The sequence below is a fragment of the Podarcis bocagei genome, assembly GCF_964188305.1.
Source record: "Podarcis bocagei genome assembly, chromosome: Z".
NCBI lineage: Eukaryota > Metazoa > Chordata > Lepidosauria > Squamata > Lacertidae > Podarcis > Podarcis bocagei.
Window position 1 is genome coordinate 50,146,674 of NC_138140.1, and position 18,133 is coordinate 50,164,806.

The 18,133-nt window shown below is 47.4% G+C and overlaps 1 protein-coding gene across 1 annotated transcript in view; it reads left to right on the forward strand.

Annotated features, from left to right (window-relative positions):
* FOXO4 (forkhead box O4) overlaps nucleotides 1-12,166 on the forward strand; it is a 29,728-nt gene extending 17,562 nt beyond the window's left edge. The window contains exons 2-3 of the mRNA XM_081180472.1: nucleotides 1,631-2,865; nucleotides 8,798-12,166. Coding sequence (XP_081036598.1) covers nucleotides 1,631-2,848 — 1,218 coding nt within the window. The 3' untranslated portion in view covers nucleotides 2,849-2,865; nucleotides 8,798-12,166. The remainder of the gene's footprint in view (nucleotides 1-1,630; nucleotides 2,866-8,797) is intronic.
* The last annotated feature ends 5,967 nt before the right edge of the window (nucleotides 12,167-18,133 follow it).

Here is an 18,133-nt window from a genome sequence, read left to right on the forward strand (position 1 = left end):
GGTCACAAGTGGTTGGAAGCCAGATGCAAAATGCACCTGGCGCCTGGCTAGTTTTGAACACTGGTAGGAAGGCAAAGGATGTAGAGGGGGAGTTACATGCAGAGGATTGAAAGAACAACTTTTTACATAAATGTCTTATTGCAATTTTTATAATAAAGGAAAACATTCAAATTGTTTGAAGAAAATAGGATAAAATATAAAAGAAGGAAATAAAAAGGGAAGGGGGAAAAAAGAATAAGGAGCATACAAACATAAAATGCATATTCATGTTCTCAAATGTTCTTTGCACTCAAGTAAATGATTACAGTTTCATTTCAATGAATTTGTAAAGACATTAGAAATTATCCTAAAGTATCCCTCAGTAACGATGCTCAGGTCAATGGTAGCCTTCAATCATGTTACATTTGCAGTACATAAGAAAGAAAGGAAAAGCAACTTTCCTGGAAAGTGCCTTTTTTGTTGGTTGGATTGCATCTCTGTCTTGTTTGTTTAGATAGTTTTTCCATGGGGGCAGCTGTGAAAGGACAACTCACTGCATGACTCTTGGCTCACTGCTGTACCTGCTTCCTGGGTATTCCTTCATATTTATGTTGGTTTGAACTTCCCAAGCAGAAGTTCCCAAACATCTTTGCTTACAGTGGGAAAGGCAAATTGCCTTTTCGGTCACCTTAGTCTCTGATGTCAGTCTTAAAATGCTGGGTGCAGTTTTTTTTCTAGATTGGTATAGAAAAAAAAAGGCATGTTCATGGACTTCTATGCCAAGCAATGCCTCTTCCTTTTTGTTTTTTGCTAAAGTCTATGTTGAGCAAGGACACAGAACCTGTGACAACTTCCCCCTCCCCCAGATCTTGTTGCTCTTGAATGTCCATCACTCATAAACCAACATGACCAGTGGCCAAGGGTGATGGGAGTTACAGACCTGAAATTCAGTGTGGGGCTTCATGAGAGAGGGCATTCTCAGCCCAGGCTCCTCTATTATGGAATCTGCCCCCCCCCCCAAACAAGGCTGGCACCCACTATTATGCATTTTGTGAGTTTACCCAGGCCATTGGATTAATTATTGCTGCTGATTTGCTCTGAATGTTAACTCTTTTCATCATTCATTCATTCATTCGTGCGTTACGGTGCTTAATGTACCGTATTTTTTGCACCATAACACTCACTTTTTTCCTCCTAGAAAGTAAGGGGAAATGTCTGTGCGTGTTATGGAGGGAATGCCTATGGGTGGCATGCCTACGGATTTTCCTCCTCTAAAAACTATGTGCGTGTTATGGTTGGGTGCGTGTTATAGAGCGAAAAATACGGTAACTCTCTGGGATGCACATTTTTTAAAAAAATTAAGAGTGGGCTAAACATAGTTTAAGTACATAAATTAAGTATGGGGGTGAGAGTAAAAGATTGTCCATATCTGCTTGAGAGAGGAGAATGGTCTGATGCAGGGTTTCCCAAACTTGGATCTCCAGTTGTTTTTTGACTATAGCTCCCATTATCCCTAGCTAGCAGGACCAGTGGTCAGGGATGATGGGAGTTGGAGTCCTAAAGCAGCTGGAGACCCAAGTTTGGGAAGTCCTGGTCTAATGGGCTATATGGGAATGATGCTAACACACTGCCCTTTTCCACTTCCTTCCAGAACTCCATCCGACACAACCTCTCCCTGCATAGCAAGTTCATTAAAGTGCACAACGAGGCTACAGGGAAGAGCTCTTGGTGGATGCTGAATCCAGAAGGCGGCAAGAGTGGAAAGGCCCCACGGAGGAGAGCGGCCTCCATGGACAACAGCAGCAAGCTGGTCAAGCCCAGAGGAAAAGCTCCCAGGAAGAAGGCAGTCATGCCAGTGGCCCCGGAATCTACTGCCGACAGCCCAGGCTCCCAGTACTCCAAGTGGCCTGGCAGCCCTTCTTCCAGAAGCAACGAGGACTCTGATGTGTGGACCAGCATCCGGCCTCGGACCAGCTCCAATGCCAGCACCATCAGTGCAAGGCTTTCCCCCATCCTAACTGAGCCAGATGACCTTGGAGACGAGGCGCTCCTTCCATCCCTTGTCTACTCCAGCGCATCTAGCAGTGTCCCACCCACAGTGACAGAGGAGCTGGAACTCATTGACGGCCTGAATCTGATGTCATCAAGCTCATCTTTGCTGTCAACTCAGCAGCCTTCTCCAGGCGGTCTGGCACAGAGGAATCCCAGTTTCTCCTTGCGAAGCCAGAGCTCAGCTGCTCAGGCATCGTCATTTGGCAGCTCCCTCTTCAACCCTGTTGATATCTCTCTGCACAGCTCTGCCAGCCACTTCTCTAGCCCACAGACCCTGGAAGCCCTCCTGACATCCAACTCACCACCACCCAGTGACGTAATGATGACACAGGTAGATCCGATCCTCCCGCAGAGCGGAGGCAGGTTGAACAGCCAGACTTTTCTGCTTCTGGGGGAGCAGCCCTCCAAAAACAGGATGAGGCCAGTTAACCCATTAAGAAAGCCTCCGGAGCAGCAGCTGGAGTCGGTTGGCACTGCTTCCTTGCCGACTGCATTTTCAATGGCATCTCCTCAGAATACAGTCAGCCTGTCAGCTTTGAAGGCACCGGGCTCCACACAGCCTGCCCAGGCGGTCCAGCTGGGCACCCAGCCATTTCTGTCTGCAGCTACATTTGCCCCCTGTGGAGGCAATCAGGACAGATTGCCCAATGATTTGGACGATATGTACATGGAAAACCTTGAATGTGATGTGGATTACATAATCAACACTGACCTCATGGATGGAGAAGGACTGGACTTCAATTTTGAACCCCTTCCATCTGCTCCCAGCTATCCCAACACGTCACAGGCCTCCAACCATACCTGGGTACCCAGTTAACTTCAGGATTGACAAAGGTAGGTGGATGTATGCAACCCACACTTCTCCAGCCTGGTGCCCTCCAGATGTTTTGCACTACAACTCCAATCCCTGCACTTTCCTATTTCAGATTGTCACAGGTTCTGAAAAGTCACACAGTGGTGAGGGTTACCCCTACTATCAGGAGTAGTTAATCACATGAAATAAGTGAAGTTAACTCTTTATTAGAAAAACAACAACAGGATCTGCACAGGAGTGTCAGGCCTAATGAGCATTAGCAAGTTTTCTTTGGTTGCAGACTCTGAAGGTCCCTCCTTCCTAGCAGCTGCCTAATTCCTCTCCTTGCCCAGGTTTCCCCAAGCAATCTGAGCCTGCACCTGCATGGCACTAATTTACTGCCTCGGCCCATTATACCTGAAGGAACATCTCCACCCCCATTGATCAGCCTGGACACTGAGGTGCCTCCTCCAACAGTCTTCTGTTGGTTCCCTTACTGTGAGAAGTGAAGTTACAGGGAACCAGGCAGATGTCAAGGAGATAAAGAACTACATAACTTTTAGAAGACCTCTGAAGGCAGCCCTGTATAGGGAAGTTTTGATATTTTACTATGTTTTATATATGTTGTAGGGACACGGGTGGTGCTGTGGTCTAAACCACAGAGCCTAGGACTTGCCGATCAGTAGGTCGGTGGTTCAAATCCCAGCAACGGGGTGAGCTCCCGTTGCTCAGTCCCTGCTCCTGCCAACCTAGCAGTTCGAAAGCACGTCAAAGTGCAAGTAGACAAGTAGGTACTGCTCCGGTGGGAAGGTAAACAACGTTTCCGTGCGCTGCTCTGGTTTGCCAGAAGCGGCTTAGTCATGCTGGCCACATGACCCGGAAGCTGTTTGTGGACAAACGCCGGCTCCTTTGGCCTATAGAGCGAGATGAGCACCGCAACCCCAGAGTCGTCCGTGACTGTTACCTTTACCTTTATATATGTTGTAAGCCTCCCAGAGTGACTGGGTAAACTCAGCCAGATGGGTGGGGGTTACAAATAATAAAATTTTATTATTATTATTATTATTATTATTATTATTATTATTATTATTTTAAAAAAAATATTTCTCCTCCACCCTCTTCATGCCTCTCCTGCTTCTGGGAGACTGGGGCGGGGGGAGGTTGCCACAACAAGAAAGGGAAACAGACACCTGTGACTCTTCACCAGCCTGACTCATCTCTGCCTCTTGGCTTCCCTCAACCCACTCTCCTGCTTCAGCTTCAGCTTCTGCCTCTGAGTCTGGACTGCTCTCTGCCACAGACTCACCCAGTTCTCTAAGCCCTGTTACCTCTTCAGCTTCCAGCACCTCCTTTTCCCCATCTTCTCCCTCTCATCGCCATCCCACACCAATTCCTGGCTCTGAGGCTTTTACCATTGGAAGTTCTCTGGCTTTTTCTGTCCACCATTCCTCTGCATCCAATCTGTTCCCGACACCTACACAGGGCTGAAAAATAATTCAGGTATTGAGGTGCTGAATCAGAATCTCCAGCTTTGGTTTAATCCCACCAGCTGTTCTGCCATAAAGTGATTGCATGGTCAAGCTAACAAACTGTGAGTGCTTAATACCTTAGAAAGTGTGAGGAACACAAGGAGTATGATATAATAATTCTCCATTCCATCCATCTCAGCATCTTTTTGATCTTGGTGCTGCTGTTAATATGGGCAGCACTAGCTATGACATTAAATTAATTTATTACATTGAATGTGTGCATTCTTTAAATGCATAAAACCTAAATAGCCATTGACCCATGAGAAGAATTTGGTCTAGACTAGAGCAGGGGTGTGGAAGCGGGTGGCACTCTGGTCTAAACCACAGAGCCTCTTGGGCTTGCTGATCAGAAGGTTGGCAGTTTGAATCCCCATAACAGGGTGAGCTCCTGTTGCTCGGTCCCAGCTTCTGCCAACCTAGCAGTTCGAAACACGTCAAAAAGGGCAAGTAGATAAATAGGTACCACTCCGGCGGGAAGGCAGATGGCATTTCCATGCACTGCTCTGGTGTCACCAGAAGCAGCTTAGGCATGCTGGCCACCTGACCCAGAAAAACTGTCTATGGACAAACGCCGGCTCCTTCGGCCTGTAAAGCGAGATAAGCACCGCAACCCCGGAGTCGTCTGCGACTGGACCTAATGGTCAGGGATCCTTTACCTTTTAGCGCAGGGATTATTATACCTGCCACCCACTAATGCATCTTTCTTGATGGTAAAATTTCCCTACCACCCACCAGTCCTCGATGGAAGGAGGATTCACTTTGTGCCATAGAACCCCCTACCACCCACCTAGAATCCTGAAACGCCCACTAGTGGGCGGTAGGGATCAGGTTGACAACCCCTAGTCTAGAGGGTGGGGGCCTGGAATGGATCCAACGAGACTTTTCCTGCAAAATCAAAATGCAGCAGAGGGGAGTTATTAGGTTCATAGCAGTGGGGAGGCTTAACTCCCCCCCCCCAGTGCAGGGGGACCCACACAGCAACTATTCATATTTTTCAAAATAAATTTAATAAATGAATACTAAACACATTACTGTAATTCATTTAAAATCAGGTGTTTGGCCCCCTTCCCCCCCAGTATTTGCCCTAGATTTTGTGAAGTGAAAGCTTGTCCAGTATTATGGAAGCAAGTTGTCCCTTTGTAAATGTGTGATTCAGATTCTGGGAGGGTTGAGAGTGGGCAAATTATTATTTTATTGGATTTCTTACCCACCCTTCACCATGAGGTGCCAGGGTGAGTCACAACAACTTTAAAATATGACATTGAAACCACTTCAGATGGATTACAATCATGGGAATAAGGTGGCCCTAAAATATATATCTTAGGTGTCAAGGGCCAGGGTAGTGGGGAGTGTATTTAGGATCTGACAAAAAGTACATAATGAATGTGCCAGACGCATTTCTGTGAGGAGGGTATTTCACAGCTTAGGGGTTGCCACAGTGGATGCCCTTTCCTGTGTTGCCCTCCACCAACTTCTGAGGTCACCTTCCTTTGCCACCACCTCATGCAAATGTCTTTAGACAGGATTGTGACCTGTTAGATGGTGGTTTATTGTGCCTAGCTCTAAACCTGTTTTAATGTCACTGGGGCTACAGCATAAACAGCAGCAACAGGCACCCAGATGGTTGTGTCAAAGGTGCCTCTGTTCTAGCAAAGCATTTGGCCTCCCAGGTTTCTTGTGTTCAGAGCATTGTCCTCCATCCTGAGACACAATGAGGTTGTAGAGCAGGTGTGGGGAACCTGTGGCCCTCCAGGTATTGATGATTCCACTGCCCATGAATACCATCCAACATGGCCCATGGGTTAGATATGATGAGAGTTGTAGCCCCATGACATCTGGAGAGCCACAGGTTCCACACTCCTGACATAGTGTAGAAATGTGCCCCAAACTCTCCTTTCCTTCTCGGTTATAGACAGGAGTCTTTGCCTAAGAATGAGTTCCTAATCATGTTGGCAAAACTGAGCCAAATTGTGTATGGCAGGTGTTGGGAGCAGGATTTCCTAAAATGCTTATGCCCTCTGTACAGCAGAAGAAATCCTGCTTCTTCCTCAAAAGGAGGGTGATATATGGGTGTTATGGAGTTCTTCCCTGCTGGCTATTTTCCTTATGCCTTGTAAGTTATTGCTGGCCCCATTCTTCTAGCCAGGCATTTTTGTGTGTGACAGTACTTACCAGTATGGAGTGCTGGCACCTCTTCTTTTGCTGCCCATGGCAGCCACTTTGTGTGGGCACCCCACAGCACTTTTTTTGTGTTTTACTTAGAAAAAGAGCAAACCAATAAAGTTATCAGTAAAAGCTGTTAGCAACAAATATTTAAAACATTCAAGCACCATTGACATAAACAATAAAAAGAAAACAGAATAAAGCATTATGCATGTCTGGGTAGGCTTGCATTACCTAACAAAAATGCTTTAAGCAGGTGCTGAAAAAAGCTCCCTGATGTCTGTAGGCAGGGAGTTCCAAGGCCACCCACCTGTCATATGGCATCAGACAATTCGAAGTTACAGCCACAGGAGCAGACACTGGCTTATTGCCAATCTTAGTACTGTAGTCCCACAGTGCTAAGGCTTATATCCAATCTTAGCACCACAGACCTAAGACTGGAGATAACCTTATTGGATCTCCGCACTGTGATGCTACGCGCTAAGATTCAAGAGCTCCCTTATCTCCACTCTTGGCACTTGTAGGTAAAGGGTAAAGGGACCCCTGACCATTAGGTCCAGTCGCGGACAACTCTGGAATTGCACCACTCATCTCGCTTTATTGGCTGAGGGAGCCGGCGTACAGCTTCCGGGTCATGTGGCCAGCAGGACTAAGCCGCTTCTGGCGAACCAGAACAGCGCACGGAAACGCTGTTTACCTTCCCGCCAGAGCAGTACCTATTTATATAATTGAACTTTGATGTGTTTTCGAACTGCTAGGTTGGCAGGAGCAGGGACTGAGCAACGGGAGCTCACCCCGTCACAGGGATTCAAACCGTCAACCTTCTGATTGGCAAGTCCTAGGCTCAGTGGTTTATCCCACAGTGCCACCTGTGTCCCGTATCTCCACTCTTGGCACTTAGGATGTAGATCAGATAATAAATCTCCACTATGCATGTAAAGTGACTGCCAGCTGGGCATCATTTGCCCAAAAGGGCCTTGTGGGCCAAATTCAATGGTCTGGCAATCCTAATTATTCATGCAGGCTGGACATCACCCACTGTGGCAAAGATGGAAACTGACCAATTAAGAGATGCTTTTATTTAAGGGTCAGCCAATTGTGGACAAGCACATAAAAAAATACTTTGCCTTCAAAAGTGTGCCATGTGTGGCTTAAAATAAAAAAAGGAGTCAACTTTTGTAAAGAACTTGTGAAGCTGTCTTTTCAGATTCATTGGAGAAAATCCACTATTTTCTACTCAGAATGGCTGCAGTTTTCCAGGATCAGACAGAACTCTTTCCCAGCTGTTCTGCCTGAGAATTCTTTACCTGGAGGTGCTGGGGAATGAGCCAGGGCCTAATGCATTCAGTGAGCTATCATTTTGCAAGGGCCCCTTTCCATACTTCTCTGCCTGATCACCTGGATGCAGTTACTACCACAGGCAGTAAGGTGACTGACAGGCTGTTTGTAGACTCAGAACAGTAACTTCTCTGTAGCATTGCTTTCATAGATTTAGTGCCTGCTTCGGTCTTCAAGACAGTATTGCTAGCAAACCATTTCACATGTTTGATTCTGTTTCATACTTATTTTTGAGGATGACCAGGACATGGCAGAGAAGATGAGTTAATCCTCTCCCCCTCCCTCCTGGCCCAAAGCTAGGGTAACCAGAAGTGTACGATACTTGTGGCCATATGACAGATGTGATGGGCAGCTGTGAGCTGTCGCTCTGTCTCACACCATCCCTCATCCTTGAGTTCTGCTGAACTCTGATTTCTATTGCCATGTGCAGATAAGGGTTGCTTTGGATGGAAGGTGCTGATGGGCAGGAGGGTGCATATATGGAAGAAGGAGACTTCAGGGAAGTTGGAGCAGAAATGATACTGACGGCAGAATGAGCCTACGTAACAGGATGCATTTGAGGCCTTGAACCAAGAGGTGAAAAGAGTCTGGGCTTCCAAGAGGTTGTAGTAATTACACAATGCACAATCCCTGGGGCTTTGGGGCTAGAAGCAATCTGACAGTTGTGGATTAATATGGAGCCTCTGTTGGGGGCAGATTAACCTACATTTGCCTGGTGTGGGAGTCTTGAAGCTCGCAAACCTCTGTGGATTCAGGCTTTGGCTCTAAACTGGGAATCAGACCTTCAGAAATGGAGGTGCTCAAGGAACAGTGATACTAAATATCTGGAAACCGGAGTTCCCTCAAGGCTGGATGTGTCTTACTCTGTTGTGTGTATTTTCTGTTGTACATCCATGCACAGTAGTGCACTAAGTATCTTCTCTCTCCCCCCCTCCCCCCACAGTGCCCTTCTGGTCCTGGAGTTATTGCACTCCCAGAGGAGTCTGGAATGCAAAGAGCACCTGGTGTCCGTCTTACTGTTCTGCAAACCAGCTGGAAGCAAGGGTGAAGCAAACGGCAACTGGAAGAGAGAGAGATCCTGTTAAGTGCCACATCTTTTCCTGAGCCTCCCGTTAAGCCCTGCAAGCCCCATCCAGGAGCCTGAGAAGAGGCCCAGGAAGTGCTCCACCCATGGCCAAAGACACTTCCTGCCCTTCATAAGCATTCTCCGGATTGATGGGGTTTTGGCCTGGCCGCGATAGGTCAGAGAGCTGTCTGAAGGGGGAGGGCATTGATCACCCCTCCAGCTGATCTCAGCCTCAACTCCCCTTTGACTTGACACCCTGTGGATGGGGTGAGAAGATGGTCTGTGAATCATGTGGCTGTCTGAGTTGAGAAGTCCCTCCCCTCTTGAGCACTTCCCTTGTTCCTTTTCTGATGGGAGCAGGTGGTGGTGCTGGAGGAGGAGGAGGCTGAGGGAAGTAAAGTTGCCCTGTTTGGGGTGGTGGTGGTGGGAAGCTGTAGAACTCATTATTGACTGTGCACCTGGCCTACAGGTGCCTTCTGGAAGTTAAGGCCCGGTCTGACCTTGTGAAACCCTCACCTATGTGTTCTTGGGCAGCACTTCCCTGAAACAATGGCTCCCCCAAAGCAGGCAAGCAGGTGCTAAAAGCTGTTGCTAAGAAACCAAAATGACTTCTCTTTGGGTTCGTTTCTGGGCTGTTTTGTGTTGCAGCTGAGAAATGGAAAACCCATATCTGGCCTTAACCAGAGCCCTGATCTGCATTTTCCCTTTTTCTAGTCCAGAAGGGCATTTTTCTACAGATGAACTATTTTGGAGGTTGCTTTTTCTTCTCCTCCCCCTGACATGGGCAGAAGGCAGGGCTTTCTGTGGCAGCCTTCAAACTGTATTATTTGTGTCTCTGTATTATGAGTGCCTTTCCTTCCCTCAGAGATGGCGCTACTGGCAGTAGCTGTTGCTTTTCAAAACTGCATCAAGAACAATGTGGCAACTCCTTGGGTGCATTTGCTGGGGGGTGGGAATGGGAATGGGGAGAGAAGGGCACGGAAGCAGCTTTGTTCTTTGGAACTGGGGCAGGTGGTGGAGTTGCACGTTATAGATAATTACCTGCAAAGCTAGCAGCAGATTAAATAGAAGCTTTTGTAAACTTTGGCGCGGGGTTGGGAAGAACTGTCTATATTTTAATGCAGAATCCTATGGCGTCATTGGCTAAAAGTGCAGCCTGTTTTCTTGCAGCTTTACACCTTTTGATACCAGACAAAACACTAAAGCACACAAGGCCCAGGGATGGGTCTGAAGATGGGATTATGGGACAGCTACCCTGCTGGGGGGAGGATGGGGAGGGGTCCTCCTTTCAACCTTGTGCTTTTCAGTAGCTAATTATGAATTGCCAGCAGGACATGTTGGGGTCCTCTAAGCCTTAGAATAGCTGGGTCACAGCTGCCACTGTGGATGCCTTTTGAGCCCTTGCCCACTTTGTGCAGAGCCCTGGCAGAGCGGTGGCTGGCTCAGGCCCACCTCTGCTGAGCAACTGTGATGGCCTTGGGTGGGTTGCCTGCTGTGAGCTTTCGCTGTTAAGCTTGGGAGGCAGAACAAATAAAATAATAGCTAGGATTCTGAGGGTTGGGGGACCACTTTATTGCCATGAGAAAAGTACCTTGAGGAGCCAGGGAAACTCTAGAGGAGATCTGGTAGCTCCTTGGATAGATGGGAGAATTAAGGGTGTCAGAAATGGGGACTGTGGGTGGATTCCTGTCTGGTATGGCCCTGCTCAGGAAAGGGGCGATATTTGCAGGCTATTCTTTCTACCCTAGGGATGTTATGTTTGGAGTCTCACTTGAGCTACTGTAGCCGGGTGGGAGCAGGTGAGGCTTCAGCCCCCTGAAGCACTCTCAGGAAGGGCAAACAGCACAAGCCTTCTCTTCAGCCACTTACTTTCTAAAAAACTTTCCTCAGAGCCTTCCTTAGGTTAACAAAGGTCCTCTGTGGTTAGCACAGGGCAAAGGGTGTGTTCTGAAGCACATGTGCAGAATATGTCAGCTAGGGAGGCATGACTTGAGGAAGCACCCAGGCTCCCCCTGCTTGCAGCAGCAGCAGCCCTGGTCCTTGGTAGCACGCTCTTGCTGTTTCCTGCTGTGACCTCCAAGCGAGTCACACTAGGTGTTTGCAGGTTCAGCCCAGGCCCTGTCACCTCCCCTAGCTTAGAATGGCACTCCTGTCCTCTCCCAGCACACATGTAGAGCAGTTCCCTGACAGCCATTGCTGTAGTAGTAAGCCTACTTTTAAAAATGAGGGAAGCCAGCAGAGTTGAGCAGCAAGTGCTACGCAGTGGCAGGAACTAACCTGCTTCTGAGCCAGGGTTGCTCAGGGAAGTCCCCTGCCTCACTTTGCATGGCAGGCCTCAGCCAGGTTGGGCTCGGGGAAGAAGCATAAGTAACATGAAGAACTACATCCTCTAACTTAGAGTTGGTTAATTGTGTAAGAACTGCCACTGCTCTGCTTCACTTCTATGCCTAAGGTGGGCTACATCAAAGCCTTAGGGCCGTTCACACTAAAAAAGGGGTCAGTTGGTGATCTAAAGTATACGAAGGATGAACTGATCTGCATTAAGCAATTGTGAGCAGCCTCCCAGAACCCCTTGCTTCTTGTTGCCTTTTCCTCCCCAGCTGCTTCAGAGGACTCTGAGCAGGAAGGTGGGGCTGGTTTTGGTGCCTCAGAATAATTAAAAATGAAGGCAACAGAGTGTGGTGCAGTGGTAGAATGCACTCCTCTTTGATGATCTTGGTCTGCTGCTAAGTTAGCTTGTCAAACAGTCGGCAGGGGAAGCTTTGGCGATTTGGGAGCAGCAGGGTGGAAGCTACGTGTTGGATATTTGTGCGACTCTCAGGGTGGGCTGCTGAGGCCTCTTCTCCCCAGAAGTAATATCTAGACACAGCAGGTGACCTTTGGCTGGCCTCTTTCCAGGACGGACCTGTGGACTCCATGGGCAAAGAGGTCCATGCTGTGTGCCTGATCTCCTTGGACTGCTGCCCTGCTCTGGTACAGTTGATGGCTTGGGGAGAAGCTGGTTCAAAACAGGCTTTTCCCTGTTTCTCCTGAGGAAGTGATCCCTCATGCTAATGCTCTATTTTGCTTTTGTCCCTTTTGTAACCCGCTTTGAGGTTTTTTCTACAATCAAGCGGTATATAAATTTTATGAAATAAATAATAAATAAATTGTAGCAATACAGTCTCTACCAGCGACCCCCCCCCAAACTGTGTGGAATGTGCTGGAGGTCAAAACGTGACAAATAAATATCTATAATCTCTATTATCTGCCAGTGTCATAGCATTTCTTGTTTCCTATCCCTGTAATAGTCAGGAAACGGGGATTCTGGTGAATGTGTCTGCCAATTGAGTATGGGAGAAGCTTTGACCCCATGGCAAAGGTTGCTGTGCTGGCTGCGGTCATCTTGCCTGCTGGTCTGGGCCTAGTATTGGAGATAAAAGCCCATGGTTCAACACATGCTGGTTGCAAAGTTTAAGCCTGGGGCAAGTTATGGCACAGCGACTGTGTCTGAGCACAGTGTGGACTGCATTCGCCACACCAGTCAGTCCATGCAGTGAGTCTTCCCCTCACCACAGGTGTTAAGTTGGAGGTGGGAGCTGCAAAAAAATAAACGGTTCTGTTATGTGAGTAAGGATCATAAGTTGGCCTGCAGAAGGACACATCTATTTAGTTCAGGACTTGCCTCCCAAAAGGAGCCACCACCCAAGTGCTCTCATTGTACAGGGAGAACCAGCTCTGTCTGTTCTGATGGTGGAAGTTCTGTTCTTTGCTAGTCTGCCTAATAGCTGTTACTAAACCTATTCCTCAAGGGAATAGTTTGTGCGTGTTGCATCTGGCACTCTCCACTTCCACCTGGGAAAGGAGGTGGGACTGCTCCAGCTCCAGCTTCACCCAGGAGCAGCTGAGAGAGAGCTGCTTCTGAGATGGGCTTGTTGCTTGGCTTGAGAAGGAGCTGAAAGCCAAGTGCAGCAAGGAAATCCAACAGATTAGCCACTTCTGGGGGCACTGAAGTGAACAGTTGATTTTTGGAAGAGAGAAAACCCCACTTATTAAAGGTGGAGGGCGGAATTATCAACACATTGAGTGACTTTGCCAGTGGCCAAGCTCCCAAAAGTGTTGGCAGCAGTGATTCCATTCCTTGGATATACAGTGGTACCTCGGGTTAAGTACTTAATTCGTTCCGGAGGTGCATACTTAACCTGAAACTGTTCTTAACCTGAAGTACCACTTTAGCTAATGGGGCCTCCTGCTGCTGCTGCGCCACCGGAGCATGATTTCTGTTCTCATCCTGAAGCAGTTCTTAACCTGAAGCACTATTTCTGGGTTAGCGGAGTCTGTAACCTGTAGCATCTGTAACCTGAAGCGTATGTAACCCGAGGTACCACTGTATAGTGAAAAACCATTTTGCAAGCCCCCAAAAGCTACTCAGCAAGCCTTTTCATTTTTTAAAAAGCAGTGAAATAACTGCCTTGTGCCATCGGCATGATTTAGGCTAGTGTGACAGCAGAGTTGGTTCGCTTTGCTGCCTGTAATTTCTCTCTTGACAAACTGGGAAAGGGGAAGGTGCAAGCAGGAACAAGGAAGAGGAGCCTCCCCTCCTGCTTTGTGGAGTAAACGAGTGAGCAGCTGTGGTTCAGCCAACAGCCGATGACTCCTTGGGGCAGGCTGCATTCCAGCACAGAGAGCTGCTCTTTGTAGGCCAGCACATTCCATTTTTTCCTCCCACCAGCAGGACTGGGAGCAGCCTCTGCCTGCTGCCTCTGTCAAGACAGCCGCCTGCTCCCTGTGGTAGTCAAGGTAGGTAGCTGCATTTGCCTGTTCCACCCTCAGGAAGCTGAGCCAGCTGTGACCTACTGTCTGGTGCTGTACATAGCCAGATGGAGCCTATGCAGGTCTGTGGAAAACATGAGCTCTATAGACTGGTCTGATCACTCCAGTCAGCCAATCCATGTCTTATCTGCAAAGTTGCATGCTGTATCCTGAGGTGCTTTTAAACCTCAGCATTTTGCATAAAGAAAAATAATCCTAAATCGTGCTAATACAGAAACTTGGCTCAGTTAAGTGTCAGTGTAGCCAAGGAAGGGGCCAAGAGCTGCGTATGTTACTGGGGGAAAAGAGTTAAAAGTGGGTGTTTGTAATGGAATACTCCTGCAGGCCCCATGGCCTCCTCCGGCAACTGGAACAGCTACACAGCATTCCTGGGAAGCTGTTCTGGGACTCACAGCTGCTCTCTTGTGAGCACCCGGTAGCAGAGTAAAGCAGCGCAGACAGAGGTGAGGAGGTATCTGGGCATACCTACTTTATTTCTACCAATTACAGATTAAAGAACATAACAAACAAACATAACATGTATGAGAGGAGCAGCCCTCAATCAGACATCCTGTCTTGTTGCAAGACAGAGCCAGAGCAGAAAGAAAAAGTACAATACTGTAGTACCAGAGACAGAAGTCACACAGACAGGCTTCCTTTCTCACGGAACAGAAAGTAAACAATAGGATCAGATGATCCTTAAAATGGGAGGAGTGAAATACTAACAGTTTGCATACATTCTTCTCTTATTTTACTTATACTCTGCAGTTTAGGTCAAGGATGGGGAACCAGATGCTGACCTCCAACTTCCACCAGCCCCTGTAACTACTGCCAGTGGTCAGGGATAGTGGGAGGGAGGAACTCGGAAACCTCTGGAGGAACACAGGTTCTTCATCCGAGCCTTAGACACAGGAAAGGAGACAGATGGGTTTGGGGGAATAGCTTGATGGAAGGGATGGGGAATGTGACTTTTTAGTTGCTGTTTGACTCCCAGCTCCCATCTGCCCCAGTCAGCCTGTCCGCTGCCCAGAAATGATGGGAGTTAGAGGAAGATAGAATCCGGATTCAAGATGACCTGCACAGATTGGGGAACTGGACAAAACAACCAACCAACATGAATTTCAGCAGGGGACAAAGTCAGGGTTCTGCACTTAGGCAGGAATCATCAGATGCACAAATATAGGATGAGGACATCTGGTTTGACAGCAGCACATGTGAAAAGGATCTAGGGGTTAAACTTGGTAGACGTCAAGTTTAACATGAATCAACAGTGTGGTGCAGCGGGGGTGGGTGGGGGGTGGAGCCAATGCAATTCTAGGTTGCATCAAGAGAAGTCTAGTGTCCCGATCAAGAGAAGTAATAGTTCCAATCTCTTCTGCCTTGATCAAACCACACCTGGAATACTGTGTCCAGTTCTGGGCGCTACATTTTAAGGACATTGACAAGCTGGAACATGAACAGAGGAAGGTGACCAAGATGATAAAGGGTCTGGAAATCAAAATTTATGAGGAATGGTTGAGGATGTTTAGCCTGGAGAAGAGAAGTCCGAGAAGTGATATGATAGCTGTCTTCAAATATCAATTAAGGGCTGTCACATGGAAGACTGAGCAAGCTTGTTTTTTGCTGCTCCAGAGCATATGACCCAAACCAAACTGCAAGAAAGGAGATTCTGACTAAATGTTAGGAAGACTTTCCGATGGCAAGAGCTGTTCCATATTGGAACGGACTACTTCAGAAGAAGATGGTGGGTTCTCCTCCACTGGAGGCTTTTAAGCAGGTTGGATGGCCATCTGTCAGGGATGTGATTCCTGCATTGCAGGGGGCTGGTCCAGGTGACCCTTTGTGTCCCTTCCAGTCCTACAGTTCTGTGATTCTATCCCTGGTTAAATACAGAGGAAAGGCCCCTTTTGCACATGAGTACAAAAGGCCCCAAGATGGCAACCCTGTCATTTCTAGTTAAAAGGGTTAGGTCCTAAGCTAGATGGATAAATAGTCTGACATGGTATAAAGAAGCATGCTATGTTCTCTGTGCTTGGATGAGAATAAGGTTTTTCTCTCCTCAAAAGTTCCATGATTGGTGGTGGCAAGCAGCAGGAGCAGCAGCAGCAGCCCAGATCTTCACTGCTTCCAACAAATCAGCAGTTATTGGAGATGCGGTGCCACCTGGTGGTCAAGAATTCCAGGAGAGATTTCAACTCCCACCCAAACACAATACGCAGGACATTCTCCATCTGGCTGGCCAGGGACATGTTTTCACTTATGTGAGCACTGGTACAGTCTGTTATAGTTAGTGCTTTGGCTGCTTAAGCAGTAGCCCATCTCTGCTTGAGGTTAAGTGGTAGCACATTTTGGCAGAGCTGTAGCTCGTACAGCTTTTGACTTCAAGCCTTGTTTGCCTCTGGAGCTGCATTATTGCTTCATTCCCATTGTGCCATTGAAGTCAGTTGCGTGACACCTTGCCCTTAGCAGCTATGCTGAAAGTTCAAATGGGTCTTAAGGGCAGCCAGATAATTGTGTGCCCTTTCCGTGAGACGTCTGCTGCTGCTGCTGTCTGAACCTAAATACCTCCTAGAAGCACTGTGGAAAGTTTCCTGTTAAGTGGGTTCAGATTCCATGCTAAGCATTTAGTATATAGCTTCCTCCTTTAAGCTGTGCCATCCTCTCCTTCACCCCAAGATCTTTGCCCATACCAAAGCAACATTTGCAAGCCTATGTTTTTAATGAAACTTGGACTGCAACCTCATTACAATTTATTTAAACCAACTCACTTCCAAAGCAGGTTAATTAATCAGCAAACTAAATCTGCACACCAGTAAAAGTGTTTTGAAAACAATAAGTATGCTTTCCCTCTAGAAGAGAAATTGCTTCTTAAGATGGTGCTTTGTCACAGGAAGCTCTTTCATAAAAATAAGCCTACTGCCCAGTTATGCAGGTGTGTAAGTCCTATTAGCAGAGACTTAGGGCTGCAACATTTTTTGCAACTTCTGATCTTTATCAAAATAGCAGCAGCTCCTTCAGCTTATTAAAAGAACCATGGTGAAGTTTCAATAAAAGATCCTTTCTTGTGCTTTATGCAGCATCCCTCAAGGCTGTCTGAAAATCTGCAGCCAAGAAAGGAACTTCTTTCAAGCCCTTGGTCTCAGGAACAAGTAGGAGCTATCTATAGCACTCTGTACCTACAGAGAAACAATCTTTTCACATGCTCTGCGGCCAAACCTTGGTCTTATAAACAGGTTTCAGGCCCAGATAAGCTGATGGGCAGCAACTTTAGCCTTGCCTTTTTGTGGGGATTGGTGGCACAAATGAGCTCTGCACAAGGAACTTTGCCACTTGCCAGATTGGGAGTGCTGGGCCCTTAGAAGTTGGTCCCTGACACAGCAAAGGAGGGTGTAGCATGGCAACGTATGAGGTAGTTTACTGAACCTCCAGGAAGCATTCTGCAGTTTTTCACACCCTGCATATTTTGGCTTGGTTCTACCTTAGCATAACACACAGGGAAGTGTGGGGTTATGTGGTACCCATGGTTTACTGAAACGAGTGAAGATCACAAACCACAGCTTGAAGCTGGCTTCTCTCAATACATCACTGTTAATACCGCAGTTTGTCCACCTTCAGGTATAAAATGAAAAATTGCAGTTTAAAGTGGAAGCAGGCGCTTGGCACAACTACAAGGTGATTGGAGAGGATGGGGGAAGTGTATGAGCCTGAGACTTGTAAATGCTTTTTTTCTTTAATTAAGTGATGTTTATTCAAAATGTGGTCGTTAATTCTGGTTAGTGAACAAAACACTACTGTGCCGCTACCACCAGAGCTATACCCGGAACCTCTTTTATTCAACATGTCAAAAGACTAAGAAGTTTGCTCTTCCCACTAAAAGACACAGTTTTCTGTGAAGAATTCTGCAAGGGGTTCTTGAGCAGGGGAAAGATCTCAAAGTATCTTTAAAAGTATGCCTGTTTGGCTAGAAACACAGGTAGAACAGATTCATGGGGAGGGAGGGGGTGCCTCCCTTCCCTACAACGCACTGTTGCACAATGAGACACAACAGGTTGGCACTTTTGACACAGACAAAGCAGGCTGGGATTTGGAAGGGATGGCGTCACTCTTGTGGAGAGGCTGGCGCTGGGCTGATCAACTCTTGTATATGTAATGTTAAGCAATGGTTTAGTGTAGCTCTATGCTAGATCACAGCCTATAGCAGCCTTCACCAAAGTGGTGCCTTCCAGCTGTTTTGGATTACAACTCCCATCTGGCTGGGGCTAATAGGAAGTGCAGTCCCAAATTGCTGGAGGGCACCAGGCTGGCAAAGGCTGAATGAGAGCCATGTTTGAGATGCAAAGTGCCTAGCTGCAAGAAAGCATGTACTTTCTCTTCGTCCTTGTCCTCCACACCCCTGGAACAAGAACTGCAGCCTGGCTCAGC